Here is a 26,815-nt window from a genome sequence, read left to right as displayed (position 1 = left end):
CCACCCCGGGCCACTGGGCGAGCGGCGCTGCCCGCGCGGGGGCTACTTTTCCCCCAGGCCTGCAGCGGCCGGGAAGACCCGCAACCCGGACCACCAGGGGAGCCGGCGGGCGAGTGCGGGTGACCCCGCTCGAGCCCAAACTCCGCTCGAGGAAACACAGCCCCGCGTGTGGCCCACACCGGACGCGACTGCGCCACCCTCGTTTTCGCTGCTGCGCCAATGACTCTGGAGAGTCGCGGTGGCCGCACGTGCATGCGGGAAGAGGGAAAGACTTGGGAACCGTCCTGGGCGGGGCACGGAAGGAATCCTGGCTCCGGAGCGAGGTGGCTTCACCACTCGGGGAGAGGTCGCTACGCTGCGTGGCCCGGCGGCCGAGCCCTTTGCAGAGGCCTTGGGGTTCGCCAGGGCTTCACCTCCTCTCGGGCCACGCGGCCAGCGTCCCCCACCCCCGCCACCATCCCGGCGCCCAGCCTCAGGAGCAGGAGTGTGGGGAGGGGCGCACCCGCTTGCTCCGAATTCTTCACTGCAGAGCTGCGCCGCGCCAACCGCGGCGGGAAGCGCGGGTGTAAAGCTCCGTCGGCCGCTTGAGTCAGGGCCGGCGACGACATGGACACCCGGGCTTCTGTCCTCTTTATCCCCAGCTCCTTTTCGCGGAACAGGCGTGTCTGACGGTCGGGCCGTCCTAAGTGCAGTCTCCCTACGTCCCTGCCCGCGCTCTCCAGCTCCCGGTTACTTCCCGCGCTTGGACGCGGGGACCCGAGCGCCCTCCGGGGAGCGACGCTCACGCACGCGTGCACTGCCCGCACTGGCGAGCCCGCTCCCGGTCCCTCCGCGCCGCGGCGCCGCGAGCACGTTGGCTGCCGGGGCTCAGACGCCTCGCCAGCCCCAGGCCTCGACTTTCCTGCAGTCTCAGACCCAACCGCAGTCAGCACCGGTCGGCGTGCCGGACGCTCGCTACCTCCGCGTGCCCGCCCGGGCGCACCCGCGAACGCCGCTCCGCAGAGCCCTTCTCGCGCGCACTCCCGGGAAGGAGCGAGACAGCGCCCGGGAGAACTCCTCTTTCCCTGAGTGCCCTATCTAGGCTGGAAATGGGATTTTTCTTTTTTCTTTTTTCCCACTGTTTTCTTAAGAGAATAGAAAAAGTAGTAGACATAAACACCACCACCACCGCCTCGTCCCGGTTCCCAAATCGCTTCCTTTTCGCCATCTGAAACCGAGCAATTCTGGCAGAAGGAGTCCTTTCCTTTCGGATCCTTCAAAAAGCGCCACTTTTGAGACGGGCGGTAAACCTGCTGCTGCTTGAGTTCCTCCCCCCACCCGCCATCACTGCTCCTCCCAGAGCCTGCTGTGTAGACTTGACCTCTAAGAGCTCCCGAGGGAGTAGGTTGGAAAGCCCAGCTCCGGGTTTCTGGGGCAGCGTTTGTCGGGTCAACCTCTCGCTCTGCTCCTATCCCCTTCCTCCAAGGCCGGTCTCCCTCTTCCACCCCACCCCCACCCTCGCGTGGGACTCAGACACCGATCCCGGGGCGAGGACGCGGCTGACAGTTAAATTGCAGTGTAGGCCGAGCGGGGAAAAGGGACCGTGTCTCTTTAACGGGCCCTGCAGACAAAGCGTCTCCCCTCGGAGCGAGCGGAGCGGGGCGCAGCCGCGCGCAGACCTGTCAGCGCGTCTCCCGCGCTTGGGAGAGAGTTTGCAAAGTCATAATTATATCTCTTAACCTGTCTTGCTCTCTGCAGAAGAAGGTCCCATTATATTGAAATGAGATTATTAGCCATCAAATACTTTCTTTCTCGGGAGTTTTTTTTTTTTTAATTCAAATACCTTAACGACTTGGCAATTGCATTTTGATCAGATTTAGTTGGCGCCCCAGCCCGGCGCGGGAGCCGGGGCGGGAAGGCAGCTGGTTGGGGAGGGTGGAAGGGGTGTCAAAGGAGTTTGCAAAGAAAAGCAACCCTTCTTTTATTCTTCTAGGGTTTCGTCTACCTCTAGGCCTGCGGAGGGGGCGTGAGATAAGGGAAGTTGGGGTGGAATGGGGAGATGTCTTCTATCCCCTTCGGCCCTTAGGCTTGAAATACTTTGAAAATGGAACGTGGCTTTCCCGAGGGGCCGGCGTGGACGCAGGGGCGGAGACCAGGATGCGGAAATGTGAGGGCTGCAGGGATAGGGCAGGGTCTGGGACCGCAGGTGAGGACTGAGGCTGGCGCTGGGGGTGGCGCGGGCGTAGCTGTTTCCGCTGGAGGTTGGCTCCAGGCTCATGCCAGGTTCCTGGTGGATGGAATTTCAGTTCGTAATAAATGGGGTTTTGCTCTACGCCCAAGGTCTGTCTGGTTTTACCAAAGATTGTGAGCCCCTTGAGGGGAAAGCCCATCTTGTTTCCAGACCCTAGAACTCCTGTCCCTACTGCCAGCAGACCCCTCCCCACCCCCCCATCCCGCCCTACCCCCGACTGGGGAAGGATGTGAGGTGCAAGATTTTCCAGACTCTAATTGTAAAGCCCCTCACTTTGACTTCCCCCGGCGGGAGGAGGAGCGGGGCTTGCGTTTTCCTTGGCGTCAGCCCAGACTCAAGGAAAATACAGGCAGCCAGACAGCCCCAGCGCCCCCTCCACCTCTCATACTGCACGTAGAGCCCCGGTGGGTCCAACCCAGGCTCGCGTTCCACCCCACCATCTTCCACATGAACACTTCTCTCTGCAGGCACTCAGAAAACCTCCTGGACTCCAGAGTCCAGAGACTTGGCTTCTAGGCCAAGTTAGAACCACACCACCTTGCACCAGTCAAGCCTGTGTCTGAGCCTCAGTTTCTCCCTGTGCATAGTGAAAGGCTTGGACTTGAGAGATGTATGGTCCCTTTATTCTCTGATATCATTTTCTTGTAAGGAAAGATCAGGACAAGAGTGAACATCTGGAAGATTCCAGAAAGGCATACCACCCCTCTCTTCCCTTCTCTTCAGAAAAGCAGCCTGGGGCGGGGGGGAGATGGCAATCAATTATGGCTTTAAAGGCCTCAAAAAAAAAAAAAAAAAACCTTCAGGAAACTTTGACAGTGTCTATTAAAGCTGAAATGTGCATACCCTATGACCCAGCGGTTCCATGGGTAGGTACTGCCCCAACAGAAATGCAGACCTGTGTTCACCAAAGGCCATGTACAAAAATGTTCACACAGTACTCTTCACAGTAGCCCCAAACTGGAAGCTACCAAATGTTCATTAGCTATCAAATGTATAAATAAATTGTGGTATAGTCGTACAATGGAATATTATAGAGAAAAGAGAAAGAATGAACTATTGCTACATGCGACAACATAGCTGACTCTCACATAGTGAGAGAATGGAACCTTCTCCATAGTTCCATTTATTAAAAGGACAAAAACATGCAAAAGAAATCTGGGCATGCTATTAGAAGGCAGGCTGGGCTACTTAGGAGGGCATGGCTGGAGGGGATCATGAAGGAGGCTTCTGGGCCAATGGGGACCATCTGATTCTTGATCTAGTTACACAAGTGTTTTCAGTTTGTGCAAATTCACTGAGATGTACAGTATGTTGGGTGTGTTTTGTGAATATATATTATATTTAAGCCTCAAATTGGAAGCTTCTTCTCTCAGATCTTCAATCTCATCCCTACCTTCACATGTTCCAATGCCCCAAACTTCCCAGTGGCAGGAAACCAATCAATACAGTCATGTTGGGCCCTCCTGCCCTGTGTTCAGCACTGTGGAGCATCCATGAATGTATTTTAGTCCCTGCCGGCAAAGATTTGCAATTGAGCTTGGGAGGCAGATGAACACACAGGAAGTAATGGAGGGCATATCCAGTGGGGTAGAGTGGTCTACACTTGTGTCATGCGAGCCTGACAGCCAGGGCTGAACCCCAGCTCCACCACTGTGTGACCTTGTGCAAGTGACTTCACATCTCTGAGCCCCAGTATCCTCATCTGAAATACGGAGAGGGCAATGCTAATATTTACTCACAGGGCTGTTGTGAGGATTTCACCAGATAACCTGTGCAACAGCATGGGGTAGTGCTCTGTAAATGGGAGTCACTATTCTCACCTGGCCTGGCAGGTCTGGCTCAGGCTGCTCAGAGTCCAGAGAAAGGACGATGACTATGAGTTGGGGGAGGCAGAAAAAGGGCTACTGAGGGAGGGACAATTTGAGCTGGGAGAGGTTGATGAAAAGGGACCTTTAGAAAGATCATCTAGAGCAGTGGTTATCAACCCGGACAATTTTGCCCTCCGGGAGACATCTGTCAATGTCTGGAGGCATTTTTGGTTGTTACAACCTGGGGGTGGGAGGGTGCCACCAGCCTGGAATGTCAAGAGGTCATAGATGCTGCCAAACATCCTACGATGCACAGGGCAGCCCCCACAACAAAGAATTATCCAGCCCAAAATGTCAATGATGGCACAGTTGAGAACCTTGATCTGGAGAATAGAGAGAATCTGGTGCTAAGAGAAGGCATTCCAGGAGGGGAGAAAGGTGTGTTCTGGAAGCTCTGAGATGAACCGAGGGTAGGTAGCATTGAGTGTGGCCAAAGGAGTCTCTGTCCTAGTCTTCATCCCCCAGGCTGCAAGCTCCTCATTCACCTCTCTGCTTCCAGAACTTGCTGAGAGCTTAGGAGGTTCAACCTGGAAATTGTTTTTTTTGGTTGTTTTTCTGTTTTTGTTTTTGTTTTTGTTTTTGTTTTGTTGTTTTTTGTTTTTTGCTGCTCTCAAGAGATACTTCAGGGAGGCAGAGCAGGTTCCTGAGAGATCTGCAAGGCCACAGGCATCACCTCTGCCTTGGAGCCACAAATGGAGGAAACCCCTAAGGTGTTGTCATCTGACCCTCTCCTGGGGGCAGTGCGACTGGCAACACTGAGACTCTACATTCGAGCTCTGTTCTTGACGTACAGCAAGTTAGGGGAGAAAGGATCGCAGATATTGATTTAAATAATCTAGAAGGGGAAAGCATGACACATTTTAAAAGTCAAAAAGGAAAGTTGGCACTGAACTTTGGAAGTAACCCAAGAGAACAATGTGATTCTCTAAGGTCAAGTATAATTTAGGGCCCTAAAACCATGCTTCATAGCCATAGCGTTCCAGAAAAGAGGAAATTGACATTGATTAATAAAAACTTTCTTCCCGAGGCAATTTCTACATGTCAGGCACTGTCCTGAATACTAGGGATACAGCACTGAACAACAGAGGCAAAGCAAACCCTCAGGGGCCACGTGTCCTGGGGGAGGAAGGTGACGAATAAAATACACAATGTATTTAATAGTGTCAGGTATTTAATTGAGCATCTATTATGGGCTGAGTGTTCTTCATAAATATTCTCAATTTCATAAAGACTTTTAAGATAGAAATCCCCAGTTTAAGATGGAGAAATGGGTTCAGAGAAGGTAAGTGATTTCCCCAAGGTAGAATGACTAACAAGTGGCAGATTCAGGATTTGAACTCAGTAGCCCATTCATGATAAAAATGGAACTTCCTTAATCTGACAAAGACTGTCTGCAAACAATCAAATCCCTACAGCAATAATCACACTTAATGATGAAATAGTGAAAGTTTCCTCCGTTCAATCAGGACAAGATGTGATGTCCAGTATCAACACTTCTATTCAACATTGTATTTGACATCCTAGCCAGGACAATGGGGCAAGAAAAAGAAAGAAAAGCCTTAAGGCTTGGAAAGGGGAAAGTAGAAATATTATTATTCATAGATGACATGATTAGATACACAGAAAATCCAAAATAATCTGCAAACTACTGGAATTAATAGGTGAATTTTAGCCAACTCACTGAATACAAGATTTATACATGAAGATAAATAATATGTCTCTATACCAGCAATAAAAAATAAAAAACAAAATTATTGTAAAAAATACTATCTTAGTTCATTTGGGCTGCTGTAACAAAATGCCATAGACTGGGTGACTTGTAGACAACAAAAATGGATTTCTCACAGTTCTGGAGTCTGGGAAGTCCAGGATCGAGGCACCAGCAGATTGTGTGTCTGGCGAGGACCCACCTTCCTAAAGATGGCGCCTTCTCTGTGTGTCCTGACATGGCGGAATGGGCAAGGCAGGTCTCTGGGGCCTCTTCTTATGTATTTATTTATTTAGAGACAGTCTGTCATCTGTGCCCTGGGTAGAGTGCAGTGTCATCATCACAGCTCATCATAACCTCACACTCCTGGGCTCAGGTGATCCTCCTGCCTCGGCCTCCCAAGTAGCTGGGACTACAGGCATGGGCCACCATGCCCGGCTAATTTTTTCTATTTTTGGTAGAGACGGGGTCTGGCTCTTGCTCAGGCTGGTCTCCAACTCTCTACCTCAAGGGATCCTCCTGCCTCTCCCTCCCAGAGTGCTAGGATTACAGGGGTGAGCCACTGCTCAGTGTCTGGGGCCTCTTCCATAAGGACACTAATCCCATTCGTGAGGACTCTGCTCTCATGACCTACCACCTCCTACAAGGTTCCACCTCCTATACCATCACTTTGAGGGCTAGGATTTAATGTATGAATTTGGGGGAACACGCACACTCAGACCGTATCGAATGCAATAGGTGGGTAATGGCTAAAGGGTATGGGGGTTCTTTCTGAGGTGATGAAAATGTTCTAAAATTGACCACGATGACGGTTACACACATCTGTGAATATTCTAGAAGCTACTGAATTGTATACTTATGTGGGTGAATGGTATGTGAATTATATCTCAATAAAACTGTTTTTTTTAAAAAACAGAGAAAGGGTAGGTATTGCTAAGGCTATCCTTCCTACACTGCCCATCACTTAGAAAAATTCCTTACAAAAATGCAATTTGCAGTAGCAGCAAAACCCATCAAATGCCTAGGAATAAACCTGATTAAAAATGTACAAGACCTCCACACTGAACTACAAAACATTATTGAGGGAATTTAAAGACCTAAATAAATGTAGAGTTATGCCACATTCACAAATGAGAAGACTCATACTATAATGATGTCAATTTTCCAAACTGATCCATAGATTCAATACAATTCCAATCAAAGTTGGAAAAATTCCAACCCCAGCACGTTTATTTGTGGGAGCTGAACTCAGGTGGACCTGACTCCATGGCCCACTGGAACCTGGATGCTATAGAAAAAGATCCAAGGGTCCTAGTATTCTCTATGTACAGGGTTATAGGCAGCCATACCTGAAGGACCATCAAGACCCTCAGCCACAAAATCAGGACCCTGGAAAACTCAACTGGGAGTAGAATGAAGAGATAACATATATTCTGTCTTAAAACAGACTCTTACCATGCCTTCAGTAGACACAAGAGAAAGACCAGTATTGACTAAATACATTTTCATTTAAATAAGGGTGGTAGAAAAGACTTGTCACCTTCCACAAGTGACATCACTGAGGACATGGCGTCCTGGCTGGGGATAAGGCTCCGTTCATTGTGGTTGGAGATGTGCAGGGACTCCTTCGGCAAGGACTTGGAGAATGCGTCCATAAATCTCTCGGGCCACACGCCCATGAGCACCAGATTGTGCAGGCACGTGGCATTGCAGGAGGGGCTTGACCTGCCGCGAGACAACAGCTGGGACGTGGCCTTGGCCTTGGGCTTTGAGGAGCTGTGGGAGAGCTGAGCCTTGAAGACAACCAGTGTCGGAGACGGCGGCTTCCTCCCTGATGGCAAGCTGGGCAGCGCCCCAGAGGCCGGCCGAGGCGCGGAAGGGGGCCTGGGGTGCAGCACCACCTTCGTCTTCAGGCTGCACCCACAGAGGCAGGGCTCCGAGCACGGAGGGACAGGGCTCATTCCCTGGAGGAGGAGAGGGCAGAGACCCCAGGCCCCCCATGGTCTCCCACCTTGGTCCCTTGCAACGGCACGGGGAGTCCCTAAACAGGAGGAAAGTTCAGATCAGTTGACTCAGAAGAAAGACGAAAGCCACAACTCCCCAGCCCAGTGCCACACTCACGCTGCGTCTTTCTGGAGGACGGTCTCTCTTCCTCCTGGAACGGGGACTCAGGCGCAGATTCTACCACAGGGCATCTCTTCATTGTCCCGAAAAGGAGAAGAGTGGGGGAGCAACTGAGGGCGGGGAGGAGGAGCTGATGGCGGGAACACCAGTGAGTGGAGGAGTTTCCAGGGAAGGGTGGAACGGATGAAGGACAGGAGACGTCTGACTCCTCCAGGCGGGAGCACGCCCCCAGGAGCCTCTTTCCCAACACCCCCCGCCCCAGGATGAGAGCCAGACCCCCTCACTCTTGTCCCAGCTGGGCTGGGAACTGAAATGTGCGGCGAGAGAAGAGAGGAAAGCTGTAACAGGGGAGAGAGAGGACACTTTTTCCCCACCTCTCGTGGTATCTTTTTGAGTCCATCAAAGTCTACTCGGTACATATTGTTAAAGGCCCTGTCCCTACCCCCTACTGTGATGTCACAGATGGGTGGGTGCTAATGAGCCCCACAGGCCCCCGTGTTGAGTCACTGAGCCCAGGACTCCAGGTTCTCCCTGGAGCCTACAAGGTTTTGCTTTCTCCCGGGTGGTACATTAAGAGCGTCAGTTCCAGAAACATGTCAGGCCCTTGCTTTGCACTCATTGCCATGTGCCCGGCGCTGCAGGACCTGAAATAAAGAGTCTGGCGCCGTCCCTGTCCTCGAGTGGCCTGCAGTCTAGCCAGCAGGAAGCACACACAGGACGCCAATGTGCACACCACGGGGCACCTCCCCATGGCGCGTGGGGCATGTTGGCCCAGGAGCTAACAAGGCACTTCCCTGCAGGCCGGGGAGTCCAGAAGCTTCCTGCTGGAGGAAAAGGGTAAAGCTGGGCCTAGGAAGGGGCGAAGGTTACTGGGGAAAACACAAAGCAGGGTTAGAAGCCAAGAGCCCCGTTTGGCTGAGGTCGTGGCTTGGCAAGTGCGGGAAGCAGGCGATAGGAGGGCTGGAAAGCAGCTCGGCCTCAGCAGGGAGGGGCATCAGGGCCAGGGGAGGATTTGCGGCCCACTGAGGACAAGGGAAGGCCTCTGGGCGAGGAGATGAGCTGGAGAACGACATCAGTCAGGCCCCGGCTCAGGCTGGCGGGACTGACAGCAAGTGTGATAAAGGGTGTATTCGCCTCCTGGGGCTGCTACAACAGATCACCACAAACCGGGTGGCTTAAAACAACAGAAATCTATTTCTCACACAGTTGAGAAGACAGACCTAAAATCAAGGCATTGGCAGGGGCGATTCCTTTTGTCCCTCTCCTCACACTTGGTGCTGCCGACAGCTCTCGGTGCCCCCTGGCTTGTAGCTGTGTCACCCCAATCTGTCTCCACCACCCTGTGGATCATGTGTCTGCTCAAGGCCTCCTCATAAGGACCCCAGTCATGGGATTTAGGGTCCACCCTAAATAAATATGACCTCCTCTTAACTAACTGCATCTGCAAAGACTCTCTTTCCAAATAAGATCTCGTCCTCAAGTTCTGGGTGAACATGAATTTTGGGGGGACACTATTCAAAGGGGACTATTTGCAAAGGTGTGGGCCGGCACAGGGACACCCCAGGGGATGCTGCTGTGTCCAGGGCTACAAAAGCAGAGAGCCATAACCACCCCGAGCATTCAGTGTGGAGGGCAGGAGGGTCAGGTAGGGAAGACCACCTGAGAGAGCTGTGATCTATGGAGGGGCCCACAGCACCCTGTGGGAAAGGAAGCAGGGCAACAGGTCCCTTCCTCACTCCCCTCCCTCCTCAGAGCTCCAGCCAGAGGCCACAGGGGCCACTGAGGCAGACCACACAGACCACCCTCCTAAGGCAGCAAAAAATGTGGTTCTGGAGAGACAAGTGAATGACAATGACAAAATGACAGCAAGGGGTTGACAGTCAGCAAGACATGCTGAAGGGAGCCCAGTGCCGTGAAGGGAGGATCTGGACAGGGCTGTGGAGTGACAGTGTCCCCTTAGCCCTCGGGGCTGGTCTCCTTCCTCAATAGGCACCCGTGTGTGCCAGGACCAGGCACCTGGGGGGGGGGGAAGGACCCACTCCTGGGCAAGGAGGCCTGGGAGGGTCCCTTAAAGCCGCTGAGTTCACACACCGGCCAGGACCATGTTTAGCCATGGTCACATTTGTTGGCAGACTCACAGTTTTTTGTTTGAGTTTTTTTTTTTTAATAGACTATTTTTTTAGAGCACTTTTGGGTTTGCAGCAAAATTGAGCAGAAAGTACAGTGAGTTCCCACACACCCCCTTCCCCCCAACACCCCCCACACACACTGTCAGCACCTCCCACCAGAGTGGGGCATGCGTTACAAGCAACGAACCTACATGGACCCATCACCGTTACCCAAAGTCCATAGCGTACATTAGGGTGCATTCTTGGTGTCCAAGGGTTTGTTCTAGGGGTTTGGACGATTGTATTATGACGTGCATTTACCATTATGGTGTCCTACAGAGTAGTTTCGCTGCCCTAGAAACCCTCTGTGCTCCACCTTTCATCCCTCCCTCAACCCCCGGCAACGCTGATCTTTCTATTGTCTCCAAGTTTTTGCCTTTTTCAGGATGTCAGATAGCTGGAATTACACAGTACGTAGCCTTTCCAGACTGGTTTCTTTCACTTAGTAGTATGCATTTAAGTTTCCTCCATGGCTTTCCATGGCTTTCCATGGCTTGATAGCTCATTTCTTTTTAGCCCTGAATAATATCCCATTGTCTGGATGTACCATAGTTTATTTATCCATTCACCTCTTGAAGGACATCTTGGTCACTTACAAGTTTTGTCAATCAAGAATAAAGCTGCTACCCACACCCATGGGTAGGTTTTTGTGTGGACGTAAGTTTTCAGCCCATTTGTGTAAATGCCAAGGAGCACGCATGATTGCTGGACGGCATGGTAAGAGCATGTTTCATTTTATAAGAAACTGCCAACCCCTTCCAAAGTGGCCGTACCTTTTTGTATTCCCAGCAGCGATGGTTGAGAGTTCCTGTTGTTCCACATCTTTGCCAGCTGTGTGACACTCAGTTTTTAAAACTTGAATTTGAACACCTCTAGGTGGGGCCTTCATGCCCAAGTTCACCCACTGACTCACCCATTTCCCATTGTCCTATCCTAGGTCTACTTTACCTGTGGACATTTGAGTTTTCAACCCCTACTTAAGCACACAGGATGGGGAAGAGGAAACAGACGAGCCAGCCACTTAGGATGAGCTTCTGCATCCCTGTGCATCCCCTTGCCCCCACCTGGGAGGAGGAGGGATGTGCCTCTGCCCTCTGGGGGAGGCCAGGCAAGCGTCTGGCTCAGGTAAAGGGCTGTTGAAAGTCTTCTTTAAATGGAGGTGTTTCCTGCAAAGGCCTTGGCACTCATTGGGCACAACCAAGAATCAGTTTTGTTCCAAGCCTCTCTGAGGTTTATCCATCACATCAACTGCCACATGGAAACATAGAAAGAGCATAGACTTTTGTTTCAGAAGACCTGGGTCCCTATACTTCCTGGCTGTTGAGGGCCTTGGATGAATCCTTTAATACCTCCAAGCCTCAGTTTCCCTTTCTGCATATAATGATGCCTGTCTCACAGGGTTGCTGCAGGAGAAAACTCACTTTCATTCTTTGCCAATTTCTAAATCAAGGTCAATGTAGTCACTGTCTGCTTGCTATCCGCACCTACTCACCCTCCCCTTCTCTAACGTGGGCCAATCATTCCGCCAAAACTGGGCTAAGTAAGGTCTCCAGGGACCTCCACGTGGCTAAGTGCGAGAACCAGTTCTCAGGCTCGCATTCTTCTTGGAACACTTTGCTCATGTTGGCTCAAGAGCATCACACTCCTGGCCCTGGTTTTCCTCCTACCTCCCTCGCTGTGCCTTTCTTGTCTCTTTTGCAGGATCTTCATCCTCTTCCTGGCCCCTAAAGGGTGGAGTTTACCAGGGCTTCACCCTTGGGACTCATCTGTCCACTGTCTACACCATGCCCTTGGTGACTGTAGTGGTTTCCTAGGGCTGCTGACACAAAACACCACTCACCAAGTGGCTTAAAACAACAGAAATTTATTTTCTCACAGTCCCAGAGGCCAGAAGTCTGAAATCAAGTCACCATGCTCTCTCTGAAATCTCCAGGGAAGAATCCTTCCTTGCCTCTTCTAGCCACTGGTGGTTGCTGGCAACCCTTGGTGCTCCTGTTTGTGCTAGCCTAGCTCCAGCTCTGCCTCCATCTTTGTGTGGCTATCTTCCTTCCGTGTTTGTCGTTGTCCACATTTCTTTCTTCTTATAAGGACAACAGCCACTAGGTTAGGGTACGTCCTAATCCAGTATGACCTCATCTTAGCTTGATTACATCTGCAAAACCCCATTTCCAAATAAGATCACATTCACAAGTTCCTGGTGGACATAAATTTTGGAGAAGACACGATTCAACCCAGTGCGGTGATATCATCTGGTCTCATGGTTTTAAAAACCATGTATATGTTACTGACCTTCAAATGCAGGAGACGTGGCTCCTGCTCTCCTGCCTCAGATCTCCTGCCTTCTCCACACCTCGACGCACAGGCTTCAGACCTACCGTGCTCGGAATGAATGTTCTGCAAAATTAGTCCTTCCCTTTCTCCACAAATGGCACCACTTTGCAACCAGTTGCTCACACAAAAAAACTCTGGAGGTATCCTTGATTCCTCTCTTTGTCTACACCCCAAATGTGATTTATCAGCACATCGTCGCATTGGCTCTACCTTCCAACTATATCCAAACCCCAGCTGCTTCTCACCACCTCCACCCCCACCTACCTTCCCAGCCCAAGCCACCGTCATTGTCACCAATCACAGGAGCCTCTGACCTCATCTTCTACCATTCTCATTGCACTGCCCTCGGCCAAGTATCAGTCTAAATTTATAATCACAGGGACCCTCACTGTTTCTGCCATCAGGTTTAAGGACTCGCTAAAAGTCATGCCATTCGGTCCCAGCCTTAAGAGAATTCTAAATAATCAAGTAACTTCTGTCAGGGGATTCTTCTGCTCCCAATGCCATTCATGTTTTGGAATTGCTTTATTCTTTCATTACCAGTTCACATGTGTTGAGCTCCTCCTACATGCCAAACAGTCTCCTATGCTTTAGGAAAATAAGGCTGAGTAAGAAACAGTCTCTGCTCTGCATGTGTTCCTCCTAATCTAGTAGGAAAATGGGCAGGTGAGCAGCACATGATCCAGGCGCAGGAGGCTGTCTTCTGGAGTCCCAGAGAATGAGACTCCGAAACCAGCCCCTGGGGATATCAAAGAAGACAACTCCAATCTGTCTTCTCTTCTCTCCCTCAGGGGCCCCCCTCCTTTCCTCCTGCCATCCTGTCCTCACCCAGAACTTCTTCTACTCCAGACACAGCGTCTTTGAGATCCTGCTGCCTTGTGTGCCCTGCCTGGCAGTGAGCATTACTTCTTGAACTGTGTCCATTCAAAAAACATTTGTGTTTTTATTCAAAACATATTTAGTGAGTGAGGTGCTGGGAGTGAAGCATGAACAAGCAAAAGCCCTGCCTCTACAGAAAAGATAGATAATTGAGAAATAAGCAAATATAATTCTAGCATGACCAATGACACGAAGAAAAAAATAAAGCTGGGCAAGGGGACAGAGTTAGATGGAGCCGGCCAGGAAGCCCCTGTGAGAAGGGGACGCTTGAGCAGATGCCTGCATTAAAGGAAAGAATGCAGTTTTGGGGGAGGACAGTTTTCGAGACAGAACAGGCAGGAACAGCAAGGAGGCCAGTGGGGCCAGAGTGGAGGGAGTGAGGGGCTTGAGGTCTGGGGCCAGACAAGGCTCAGGCCAGTGGGGCTTTGAGAGCCTGAGAGGGGACTTGGAGTGTGCTTTACATGAGAAGAGATTTGAACTGGGGGGTGGCCTGACCCCAGCCTGTCTTTTAAAAGGGGGGGGGGTTGGACCATAGGGAGGTGAAAATGGACACTGAGGGGCCCTACTGTGGTCCATCTGACCACTCACGGTGACTTGCACACAATACTGGGGAGCTTGGACTTCATTCATCCTGAAGGTTATGGGGTCACTGAAGTCTTTTGAGCAAGAACATGACATGATTAGGTTTCTGTTTCAAAATAATCACTCAGACATGTGGAAGATGGATTGAAGAGATCAACAGCAAACAGGGCTGGCTACACAATTTGCAGGGCCCAGTGAAAAATGAAAATGTAGGAGCCCTTGTTCAAAAACAAGCGTGAATTCCAAGATGATGGCAGCAGAGCATTCAACCAAGCACAAAGCCCTTCTAAGCCTAGGACCTACGGGGCGCATACCATGAAGCTCGCTCTGACATTGGAGGAGTGGAGGGCTTCCAGGTTTTGCTCCCTTCTCCTCTTGAATACCACCCAAGGTATAAAAGAAAGAAAGAAACAGAAATGCAACTCCGTCGTCAATAGAACTAGGAGATATCCAAACACAATAATAAAGAGAAAGGAGATGGCACAATAGCACACACCCTAGCAAGGAGAAGTAAAGTCAAACCCCAATGCCTGCAGAAGGTATCAAGGAGAGGAAAACCTATGGGCTACAGAAAGCCTAGAAAAGATCCAGAAATGGGAGACACCAGATACTGCAGAAAGTGAGGCAGAGGGCTAAACACTGGGATTATCCTTAGCTAAGGAGTAGTGAGATCACTCTAGAGACCCACCTCCTCCTTCTGTAATAAGGCCATCCTACCTCCCTAGCCTTCAAGGAAACCTGAAGTCTGTTAGGGAGTTATAAAATAAGTGGTGCAGGAATGCTCCAAAATAGAGGCATCAAATGGCCCAGGAAAGTCAAAGCAGAGCCTGCATGCCAGAGAGCTCCCCAACCCTTCCCCACTCAGCCCCACCAGCAGCGGGGCTCCCCCATGAGAGATGGGAGAAGCCTCCTCTGGAGAAACCAAATGATCCCAGAGAAAAGACCAACAAACACCAGCATTAGGAGATCCCAATAAAAGCATCGGGTGTCCACTTGATCGTGACACCCCAGTCCACAACCCCATCATGCGCTTCCAATCAGAAACCCCCAAGAATAACTGTTTGTAAAAAGACTTGAACATTAAAGAAAGAAAATGAACAAGGGAATAAATGAACTCATGGAGAAAAGAGGCAATTGTAGAAAACAAAACTATAACAAATATCCTCAGAAAGATAACAGAAGATTGCATCCATGAAATAAAAACAGAATGTAATATTTTAAAAAATAAAGAGGAACAGAGACCAAATTAAAAATGATAGTTAAAATTTTAATGTCAGTAGTCAGGTTGGATGATAAAATCAATGAAATATCCTAGAAAGTAAAACAAAAAGATAAAATGAGGGATAATAAGAGAAAATAGGTAAGATAGTTATAGGATTAGTGCAAAGGATCAAAACAGACTATGAGGAGAAATAGAAAGGAAGAACTGAAAGGAAGAAGAAATTGTAGCAGATTGTATTTTCCAAAGATGGCTGTAGCAATATCTCCTATCCACATACTTTTCTAGAATCTTGCTATGTCTTCATCAAGATGTGGTGTCTAATTCCTTTACCATTGTATCATCAAAAGTTTTGTGACTGTATAGGTATATTCACCAATATAGTATGGTAGTAGGGAGAATGTGACTTCCTTTTTTTTGAGACAGAGTCTCACTCTGTTGCCCAGGCTAGAGTGCAGTGGCATCATCATAGCTCACTGTAGCCTCAAATTCCTGGGCTCAGGTGATCCTTCTGCCTCAGCTTCACGAGTAGCTGGGACTATACAGGCTCACATCATCACACTGGCTAATGTTTTTTTAATTTTTTATAGAGAAAGGGTCTTGCTATGTTGCTCAGGCTGGTCTCAAACTCCTAGCCTGTAGCAATATTCCTTCCTTGGCTTCTCAAAGTGCTGGGATTACAGATGTGAGCCATCATGCTGGGCAAGACTGTGACTTCTGAAGCTTGGTCATCAAAGGCAACATTCTTTCTGTTTTGCTTGGTGGAATATTGCCCTGGACCCCTGAGCCACCATCCTGTGAAGAAACCCCAAGGAGTCCATGTGGAGAGATCACATGGGGCGAATGGCTAAGAAGAGGGAAAGAAGTCCAATAAACCCTCACCTGCTTCAGTCCCCATGGTTCCAGATTCAGTTATCATCTGACTATAATCCCATAACAGAAAACCACATGGCTGAGCTTTTCCAACATCCATGAGAAATTATAAGATGATTGTCTTGGTTTTAAGTCACTTAAGTTTAGGGAGTGATTTGTTACAATGTTAGCAATAACTAGCCAGAACATTGCCTAAGAGATAATAAAATTTCCCAGATTTAAAGATATGAGTCCCCAGGTCCCACTGAGGGCCTGGCACAATTCATGGAGAAAAGACCCAGTCTAGGACACAACATGTGAAACTTCAGAACAAAAGGAGAAAGTAAAAATCCTAAAAAGTTTGATGGAAGGTGAAGGTCTCATAAAGCAGGGAAATGATACAGAAGAACAAATATCAGTATGACACTGGACTTCAAAAGTAATGACACAAGCTTCGAATCAATGGCACTAAGGAGGATATGCTCCCAAATTAACACGATAGTTTACTTTGCTCACATAATACAGTAGTCCTGGATGAATGTTCAGGTAGTAGGCAGGTGCTTCTCCACGAGACCCAAGATCCTTCCACATTGTGGCTCAGCCATGCCCCAGACTTCCTCCTAACCGTTTTTGGGCCCAGGACCCCTTTGACTATCTGGTGGACTCTTTCTCAGAATATTTTTAAATCCATAAAACAAAACACATACTAGTACAAAGCAAACCAATTACATGGACATATAGCTATCAAAATATATAAAGACCATTCATGATACAGTAATATATGTGTTTCTGTATTAATTCAATAGCTAGTAAGACACAATATTTAAAACACAGGTGAGTTAAAGTCACATTTATTTCTTAAAGACATATCAGTGTGAAGACTGACTCTACCTGTAGCCTGTACACCTCTCAATATTAAGAAATATTAAAAATTCTTATTTGAATCATGCAGTTTTGCAAATCTTTACCAAACAATGAAAACAACTCACCTACTTCCACTTATGAATTGACCGACAATTGGAGGCAGGGACTACTGGAAAGCAACATAGATTGCAAAAACGTGTGACTTCCCTATTTGGTGGCTGAATGCCTCCTCTGCTCAGGTTTGGCCAGTTGTGTTGCGTGGGCTGTCTGTCAACAGGCAGACTGAAATTACGTGCAGTCTAGTGGCAGGTCTAATAACAGCCGTAATTTCCAAGCAGTGGTGAATGTAATGATATTTTGAGACATCTGCAACAACCGTAATGTGATATGAAAATATCTGTGATTTCTAGTGGCAACAGTCACAGGTACCGCTGATACCACTGTGGTTTATTGACTACCTTCATTATAGAAAAGAAATGCTAAATATCAGTTGAAGATTAGGGAAAATAAAGATGTGCTTTTCTCATCCAGGTTTATAGATTCCCCTGAACTTGGGGGCTGTGGACCCCAGGTTGGGACCCTTGCTGTGGATCCTTCTTGTCACATCTGCAGCCAGCCAGCAGAGAGGGAAAGACACAGAGGCCTGCGCAGATGAAGTTTGCATGGGCCTGCCCTGAAATTGGCATACAGCATTTCCATTCAGATTGCACTGGGGAGGATTTAGCCAGCTGGCTGCACCTCCCGACAAGGAGACTGGGGAATGCAACCTTATCTGTGTGCCCAGAAAGAAGAAAGAACAGATGTGGGTGTGGATGTCTTTTCCACACTCAGTGGTGTGTGTGGCCTTCGCACCACATGTAGAACACACTCGATCCCTTTCCGGGGGAGTCAAACCAAAGCCCCAACCAGCTTCTGCATTCAGCTCAATGTCCGGGACTTCTAGGTGTTGAGCATTCCTTTCCAACAAGCCCCATGGAATTTCTCTTGGTCCAAAGGCTTATGAGCTGTGCTCTCCCCTCCCTCCCACCTCTGCACACACCAAAGATAGAGGGTAATTGCAATTAAGACTGGGAAACACAGGCAGCGCCTGGTCCATGACAACGATGGACCCCTGCTGGACCAGCATTATGAAGACCCACTCCCTTGGCAGTGGAGGGGTCACTGCATTGGACCCTGTATTTTCTCTCTGGGAGGAACTTCCTTGTCTTCCGTGGTCCCTGCTCTGCCCTCCGGCGATTCTCCCTGTCCACTGTCTGCCGTGGCTGCATGTGAAGGGGTTATGAGTAGTGTCCCCTTTCTGAGGTCCCACTGCTTTCGCAGTGAACTCATTCCTCGTGGAAGCTTGGGGGGTCCAAGTGACGTTTTAAAGTTTTCTAAGGCCACGTTTGTGGTTTCCTTGGGAGTTCAGTTTCTTCCTTCAAACAGACTTCCGATCTGTTTGCTTCCCAGTGGTTACATATGCCAGTTACCACATCCAAAGTTTCCTAGACATGGCTCTTAAATCTATTTGCTTGGTTTTGTTTGTTTGTTTTTTGCTTTTTTGGCTCCATGCCAACCTCTGTCTATCAAATATCAGCTACTATAAGGCCATCTGTAGCAAGAGGCTTAATAGAGAGACAACATCCTTAACCTGATCTTTGCTTCAGGGAGAAGTCCCTTGGTTTAACTGAGAAGACTTCATGGGTCTTTGTGGCTCGAATACTTACTCAGTCTTATCACCTCCTCTGTGGAGTCTGGAATCTGTTTCTTCAATCCTTAACCTCTACTTGCAAACAGCCCAGTTCTTTCCCGAGCTCCTCTTTTTTCTGGTGACAACCTGTTAAGTGAATTAAGCAACTGACAACAAATGCCACTTGCCTTTTTCCAACCTCTTCCATTACAGGTACAGTCCTGATGAGAAATTAAGTGTTCTCAGGGATCGGTTTTGCTAAATGCTTTTCTAGTATAAGGGGCATCTCCTGCCCTCTAGCCTGTTATATTAATATCTGTTTCTTCACCATATATCCCCAGCCAATGCCATTTATTTCAGTTTTTGTGATGGCATCACTCCACTTCTAGAATCCATTTCTGTACTGCTTAACAAATAGACCCCCAAATTTCATTGGCTTAAAACAATAGGTGTTTATTTTTAGCTCACATAACATTTCTGGGTGAATCGTTCTTCTCCATGTGGTTGTTCAGGCGCTGACTCTCCACACATTTCGTGGCTCTGAAAGCCCCTAGAATTTCATTTTCATTACCCCCTTCTGTATTCCCCAAAGGGGAAAAAGCATGGAGTAACATGCTGAGGAGATTTTCAATGGGCCAGGTCTGGAATTTTTAAATTTTCATTATTGAGAACTTAATTGTATGGCTAAACTGTATTGTAAGAGAAGCTGGGAAGTGTAGTCTAACTGTGTGCCCAAGATTTTGGTGGACAGCTAGCAGTCTCTGCCCTGGTTATTTTCAACCTAGGCTTCTATACCCAGCCAATTTATCCCTTACATAAGAGGATGGTAAGAAGACATTTTCAGATCTGTAAAATCTAACAAATATATCTTCCATTGACCCTCTCTCAGAAAGCTACTGGAGGATATGCTCCACCAAAAAAAGGAATTAAACAAAAAAAAAAAAAAGACACTTTTCTGGGATTCAGAAAACAGTGAACAATTATGTAGCTCTAGAGAGACTTCAGTCTATATTAGAGCAAAAGTTTGGAGGGAAGTTTGGAGTGCTCCCTAGGAAAAATGTAAAAGTGGAACTGATAAATTACATGATAGTGTGATGGAATATAAAATTTTGATAAGGTGTTTTTGTAGAAAGTTGTTGAAAGATGAGGAGAATTTAGTTGGAGCATCAAAGAAAACTGACTTTTTAAATGACATAATTGGCCAGGTGCGGTAGCTCATGCCTGTAATACCAGCACTTTGGGAGGCCAAGTCAGGAGGATCACTTGAGACCAGGAGTTTGGGTCTAGCCCAGGCAACATAGCAAGATAAAAACAAATTTAAAAAATTAGCCTGGTGTGGTGGCATATGCCTATAGTCCTAACTACTCAGGAGGCTGAGACAAGATGATTGCTTGAGCCTGGAAGTTGGAGGTTGCAGTGAGCTGTGATCAAACCACTGCACTCCAGCATGGGTGACAGAGCAAGACCCTGTCTCACAAAAAAATAGATAAATAAATAAGCAAAATGAGATAATTACTAAATCTAGCAAAAATAAACAATTTTACAATAAAAGAGATTTGATCATAAAACATCATGTAATTGCTCAGCGGTGAGCAATCTTTACATAACCATTAAAATGAAAACAATGATGATGGGCTTCACCAGAAATTGAGATATAATGAAGAGAGGTTTGGAGAAAGGGTGTAAGTAGCTAAACTCCTTCTAAGACATACATCAGTCAGGATGGACTAAGTTGTTCAATAGTAACAACTCCAAAATCTAAATGGCAAAATACATACATGAGAGAAACTATTTCTTATTCACGCTTCACTCCTCATGTAGGTCTCCAGGGGTTCTGCTCCACACAGGCATTCAGGGATTCAGTCAGGGGCTCTTCCAACTTGTCGCTACACCGTCTGGAACACATGGCATTCCCTGTCCCATGGCAAGACAGAGAGACTAGAGAAGCATGGGTGAGCTTATGCCATCTCAACTTAGAAGTGATGCTCATCACTTCCTCTTACAATGTAATTGGCCAGAAACAGTCACACGTCCTGATCTAATAGGAAGAGCATCGGCAGCGTGGTTTTCCGTGTGTTCTGAAGAGGAGGAGGGCTGATAATACCCGCCAGGTGGAGTTTACAAAACCACCAGAAATGAATGACTCTAGAGTCAGCATTATTTTAAAATATGGAAGTAAATACCAGAATACGTTGAAAGCTAAAAGAAAAGGTGGAAAATGTGGAAAATGTTGTTTCTGGTGACCCTGGTAAACAACATGGGAGTGAAACAGGCTAGAGAACAAGAGACTGCCGCGGGTTTTATCTAAGCATTTTTTTTAGCATTGACTTTTGAAACTATTTCTATGCATTATTTTTTATTAAATTACATATCACTTGTTTTTTTTTAATTGCTTGAAAAACAAAGGCTGGGGCCAGGGAGACTGTCACAAACATATCTCAGTAATCCCATGTGGGGTCGTAACTGGGGTCAATGTCAGATGACTGGTCAGCAGTTTGCAGAATCCCCGTTCTCCGTTGGTCACTTGGTCACGCTCCTTCCCGAGGTCTGTCACTGCTCGTAATTCTGGAGACTTGAGTTTCCTTAGAGCAAACCTTGGTGCACTGTCTTGCAGCCCCTTGCTCCTCTCAGCTCCCTCTTACTGAGTTTACCTCTCACTCCTCAATCCAGAGAGTCTTCTCCTTGTGAAGATGAATGCAAACATACACGGTTGGAAAGCTCTCATTCTCCCTGCTATCTGTTAGTAAAACCCTTTTGGCCCAAGGCTTTTCAACTTGTTCTGACAATTTCTTCTCTTTAACGTTGTTTTTGAAAACTTTAGTTAAGCTAGGGATCTGACCTCTGAGCACTTTCTGTATCCCCCTTTGTGTCCTTGTCACACACTCTTCTTACCATCGTTCATAAGCGTCCTTTGAACATCAGAACGATCCTGGAGACTCCCTGTGCCCGTCCTTCCCCTCCTCCACACAGTGGCCAGAGACAGCTTCAGTGACGCCCTTGATAACTCCCCTTGGTTTGCTTAGCGAAATAGGCTGTGCCCTTTACCCTCTCCCACCCTTCCCTGTCCCTGCCCACACCTCCCTGTATGGGGCCTGCAGGGATCCAGGCCTCCATCTTGGCTCCTGCAGGGCTCGCTGCCTGGAGTCCCTCTGTCCCCTGCCCATGCAGCTCTCAAAGTAGGGGGCCTTCCCAGATCACTGGCAGCTGGGCAGTAAGGGAGAGGGGCCCGTTAGAATGGGCAGTGCGAGTTCAACACCCACTTGGTAACTCTAGCATTGGGAAGGTTACTCAGCTTCTCAGAGCCTTGGTTTTTTACCTAATACATTAGTGTTGATCTGGATTATCTTTTTTTTTTTTTTTTTTTTTTGAGACAGAGTCTTACTTTGTTGTCCAGGCTAGAGTGAGTGCCGTGGCGTCAGCCTAGCTCACAGCAACCTCAAACTCCTGGGCTCGAGTGATCCTTCTGCCTCATCCTCCCGAGTAGCTGGGACTACAGGCATGTGCCACTATACCCGGCTAATTTTTTATATATATATCAGTTGGCCAATTAATTTCTTTCTGTTTATAGTAGAGACGGGGTCTCGCTCTTGCTCAGGCTGGTTTTGAACTCCTGACCTCGAGCAATCCGCCCGCCTCGGCCTCCCAAGAGCTAGGATTACAGGCGTGAGCCACAGCGCCCGGCCTTGGATTATCTTTAATGTCTCTTCCACCCCCAACATAAAAATTACACTGAATTGGAATTTAATTTTTAAGAGCACATACTCTGAAGACAAAGAGGCCCAGGTTCAAATCCCAGCTCTGCCACTTATCAGCTGCCTGACCTTGAGCAAGTTGCTAAACCTCTCTGTGCCTCAGTTCCTCCCTATTTAATGGGCGACAGTAACAGCAACTGGCTCACAGGATTGTTGTAAGAGTAAGGTGATATATGTACGAAGTGCTCCACAGCACGACTAACAAGCTCCTACTACACATCGGCATCAGTCTATGCTACCAAACTGAGCGATTGGAGGGACAGGGTCATATCCCAGCATTCTCTCCAAATCCCCAATGCCCAGCATGTAAAACCAAAACCTCAATTTTTTCCCCAGCGAAAGAAGGAGAGCACTGGGGGAAGCTGGCAACTGCATCACATGAGTTAGGTTCCAGGAGCTTTGCCTGCGCTCCTCGACTGTCTTCCTGTTCAGAATGTCACTCCCCCAAATCACGTCTGGCCTTTTGCTCAACATTTAGAAGACTAGAGGGTAGAGATGAGGTGGACTATTGGTAGAGTGGGTGGAGCAGAGCTTATTTTGAGCTTGCTTAAACTCTGTCTTTATCTCTAAGACCCCCACAGGTGTAAAAGTCTATGAATGTAAGAGACCAAAGGAAATGCATGTCTGGAGGGCTGCGGGTGATGGCACACTGGGAGCTCCCAGGGGATCAAGCTGTGGCCCTCCCTGTAGGAAGACTCGAGGAGCACTGCCCCCTTGCAATGTGACCAAAGGCCAGTCACTTCTTCACTCCAGGCCTTGCCTAGAGATGCAGAACCCTGGGCAGGGAGTGGTGGGAGGAGAGAGTCCTGCACTCCTCACGTCAGCTTGGAAAGCCTTGCCAGGGCGGTACAAGCTGCCGCAGCCAAGGACCACGGAAGTCCGGGTCAGAACCAAGAAGAATGAGTGGCAAGCGGGAAGACAGCAGAGCCAGGAGTTGGTTAGCAAGGACCCCAGGGAAGGCAGGGAATGGGGCAGGTCTCAAGACAGGCTAGAGTCAGAGTCAGGTGAGTGCTCCAAACTAAGACAGGTACCTCTGCCCATCTGTATCTATTGCAGCTTATTTAATATAGACCTGCCAACGTGACTGCCACTTCCTTGCTAATGTCCTAATGCCTCACAGTTCTGCATCTTAGCCTCATTGCTGGGGCTCCAGAGGCCCCCTGCCCAACCCCGCCTCCCAGCCCAACTTCCCCCTGCAGCCACTGGGGCTGAGCGTCTCATTTTGCCAGAATGTCATCCACTTATCAAAGGACAGGATTAGCCCTGCTCCTCCACATTCAGAAGGCAGAGCCTTCCCCTTTCTAATTTCAACTTGGCAACAGCTTAGGCTATTAACCTACTGAAATACCCTCCAGGGCCTCCCTCTCCCACCGCACCCCCCCCATGTTTTCCCAGCATGCACTCCCCAACTCCTTTCTCTAGGGTTGCCGGTACTTAAACTTTTTCCACCGGATCTGACGCTACCCGGAGGTGCAGGGGCATTAACGTTGAGCTGAGGAGCTGCAGGCAGGCTCTCCAGAATGAAGCAGGGGACTGGAATGCCACTTTTGATAGACGAGGCAAGGAGGTGAGGTGGAAGGAGCATTGAACTAGGATTCAAGAGACCTGGGTTCAGAACCGAATTCTGTCACTCACTAAACCTTTGGCCTTGGGCAGCTCAACTTCTCTTCTCTGGGCCTCGGTTTCCCCAGGTCTGAAATGAAAGGCGCGGATAAGAAGCAGGGTTTTTTGAGGACTGCAGCGCCTCTGGGGCTCGGGTAGACCATCCAAATGAGCGAACTGGCCAGTGTAAGATGACAGGGAGTGGTGGGCAAACTGGAGCATGCATGTCTCTCAACTAAATGCTTTCAAATTTTTAAAAATCAAGATTTCACCAAACAAAATAGATATGCTGGACAAGTTAGACCGTGATCACCAGTTTGTAGTCTCTGGAGAGCCGTCTGAGGTCCCTTTCCATTGGAGCGTTCTACAGTACAATAAGCCACATAAACAGGCCCACCTGAAAGTGCTCTCAGTAGGTATGGTATGACTTCAGAAGACAGGTCTCCTGTCCACTCCACTCCCTGTCCGTGATTTATTATCTGAAATGTATTTGAAACTGTGGTGGTGTTAAAATGTGTCCACAAATTATTTGGCACTCCCCCCTTCAAAATAGAACCTGACCAGGATAGAACCTGGCCGGGCGCAGTGGCTCACGCCTGTAATCCTAGCACTCTGGGAGGCTGAGGCGAGAGGATTGCTCGAGGTCAGGAGTTCGAAACCAGCCTGAGCAAGAGTGAGACCCCGTCTCTACTATAAATAGAAAGAAATTAATTGGCCAGCTAATATATATGGAAAAAATTAGCCGGGCATGGTGGCGCATGTCTGTAGTCCCAGCTACTCGGGAGGCTGAGGCAGAAGGATTGCTTGAGCCCAGGAGTTTGAGGTTGCTGTGAGCTAGGCTGACGCCACGGCACTCACTCTAGCCCGGGCAACAAAGCGAGACTCTGTCTCAAAAAAAAAAAAAAAAAAAGATAGAACTTGATTCCTCTCCCTGTGTGTGGATTGGACTTAGTGACTTGCTTTTAACAGACAATGTTGGAAGTGATGGTATGTGACTTCTAAGACCAAATCATGAAAGGCATTGTGGTGTCAGCTCCTTCTCTCCCTCTCTCTCTCTCTCTAATCACCCACTCTGGGAAAAGCCAGCTGCCACACTGCAAGGACAGAAAAGCAGCCCTGCAGAAAGCCTTGCAAGTGGAGGCATCGAGGCCTCCAGCCCACAGCCACTGTGTGTGAGAGCCTCTTGGGAATGGCCCTGCGGCCTCCAGCAAGCCTCTAGCCCCAGCCAGCATCTTGCTTGTAACCTCATGAGAACCCCACAAACCAGAATGACCCAGCCGAGTCACTCTTGAATTCCTGACCCACAGAAACTGTGATATAGTAACTTTTTGTTGTTTTAAGCTGCTAAGTTTGGGGGTAATTTGTTACATAGTAATAGATAATAAATACATTAGGAAACAAAGTCCCCATTCTACAAGGAGATAAGGCTTAAATCTACATTCCCTAGACAAAGCAAATGAGCACAAGTTGGGGTGGGGGATGGGGGTGTTAGGTGAGCTGAAGACAAATGTTGCTGGTTTTAAAATTTGCACCAAACCAACACTGGAATGATAAGTGAATTAACTGTTAAAACCTAGGTGCTGAGCTATATTATAAATCATAACTCAGCTCTACCTAATTCAGCCTTTCTGCTGGACACCTTAACTCTGATAGTCCATTTTCACTTCAACCTTAATCCATCCCATTCTCAGCCCCGCTCTCCCCACTCCATAAGTCTCCATGTTGCAGAGAATGGTGTACTACCGTCCACCTAAGGTAGGAGCCAGCTCAGGCTCCCACTTCCCCAAAAACTGTAGATTTTACTTCAAATATTTCACTAGTTCAATGGCACCAAAGAAAACAGGGACAAAATTTGTAAGCGTGCTCCTATTTCTTCAAAGACATGCATACCCGTTTTCCCACATCTCCTGGTGAGCTATTGCTGTATAACAAGCCACGCTAAAATTTAGTGGCTTAAAATGACAACAATCGTGCATTTTGCTCATGAACCTGCAATTTAGGTAAGTAAGGCTCAACAGGACAACTCCTCTCTGCTTCACAATATCTGGGGTCTCAGCTGGGATGGTTCAAAGGGCTGGGTGCTGGGGAGCTGTGGTGTGGTAAAGCTGGCTTGTACCAGCCAATTGTTAAATATTCAGAAATTTTTGCAATCCAGTTGTTATACTATTGATAGCTTGAAATCAGTTCTAGTGGGACTAGTTATACCCAGAAATCAAACACTATAAACAAGGCACGTTTTATTCAGAGAGTAGGTTTACCAGCATACCACTGTTATCCAGGCATCTCTCTCTCTCTCTCTCTCTCTCTCTCTCTCTCTCTCTCTCTCTGTGTCTCCCCATCCTCACCCCCTCCCAGCTGAATGGCTAGCTTGGGCTTCCTGACAACATGGCTGCCTCAGGGTACATAGGCTTCTTACAGGATGGCTGGCTTACTCCAGAGCAAGCGTTCCAAAAGATCTAATCAGAAGCTACTCAACTTCTTATGACCTAGTCCCAGAAATCTCAGAATGTCACTTCTCTCACATTCTATTGCTTATACAAATCACTAAGACCAACCCAGACTCAAGGAAAGAGATTAGACTCCACTTTTCAATGGGAGCAGTAGCAGAGAAGATGTGGCCCTCTTTAATCTACCAAGGACTTTTCTGTCCTTGCAGTGTGGCAGCTGGCTTTTCCCAGAGTGGGTGATTAGAGAGAGAGAGAGAGGGAGAGAAGTAGCTGACACCACAATGCCTTTTATGATTTGGTCTTAGAAGTCACATACCATCACTTCCAACATTGTCTGTTAAAAGCAAGGAGTCTAGGGCATAGTAGATGTCTATAGACCAGATGGCAGAAGATTCAAGTCCTACCCTTCCACTACTTCTTACTACATGTGTGCCTTCAGCATGTCATTTAACTTACTTGAATCTCCTTTTTTGTTCAAGGAAGGAAAAAGAACAGAGAGGAGTGTCAATAACATTGGTTC

General features: G+C 48.2%; 2 protein-coding genes across 2 annotated transcripts in view; both read right to left on the bottom strand.

The window, feature by feature from the left end:
• LOC105869149 (triggering receptor expressed on myeloid cells 1) overlaps positions 1–26,815 on the bottom strand; it is a 298,495-nt gene that overhangs the window by 84,053 nt on the left and 187,627 nt on the right. The window lies entirely within an intron of this gene.
• On the bottom strand, positions 7,294–8,327 carry LOC105875877 (uncharacterized). Its single transcript, XM_012773284.2, has 2 exons — positions 7,928–8,327; positions 7,294–7,847 (listed from the first exon to the last, which is right to left on the bottom strand). Exons 1-2 carry the CDS (start codon positions 8,007–8,009, stop codon positions 7,312–7,314), a joined length of 618 nt encoding a protein of 205 aa, XP_012628738.2. The 5' UTR covers positions 8,010–8,327; the 3' UTR covers positions 7,294–7,311.

This window comes from Microcebus murinus, chromosome 5, assembly GCF_040939455.1.
Source record: "Microcebus murinus isolate Inina chromosome 5, M.murinus_Inina_mat1.0, whole genome shotgun sequence".
In the NCBI taxonomy this organism is placed as follows: Eukaryota; Metazoa; Chordata; class Mammalia; order Primates; family Cheirogaleidae; genus Microcebus; species Microcebus murinus.
The sequence above is the reverse complement of the archived record's forward strand: the minus strand, read 5'-3'. Positions and strand labels throughout refer to the sequence as shown.

Bases quoted from the DNA above. Each gene is read 5' to 3' on its own strand.
- LOC105875877 (XM_012773284.2), bottom strand. From the start codon at position 8,009: ATGAAGAGATGCCCTGTGGTAGAATCTGCGCCTGAGTCCCCGTTCCAG. The intron at 7,848-7,927 runs GTGAGTGTGGCA...CCTCCTGTTTAG, and splicing joins GTCCTCCAGAAAGACGCAGC to GGACTCCCCGTGCCGTTGCA.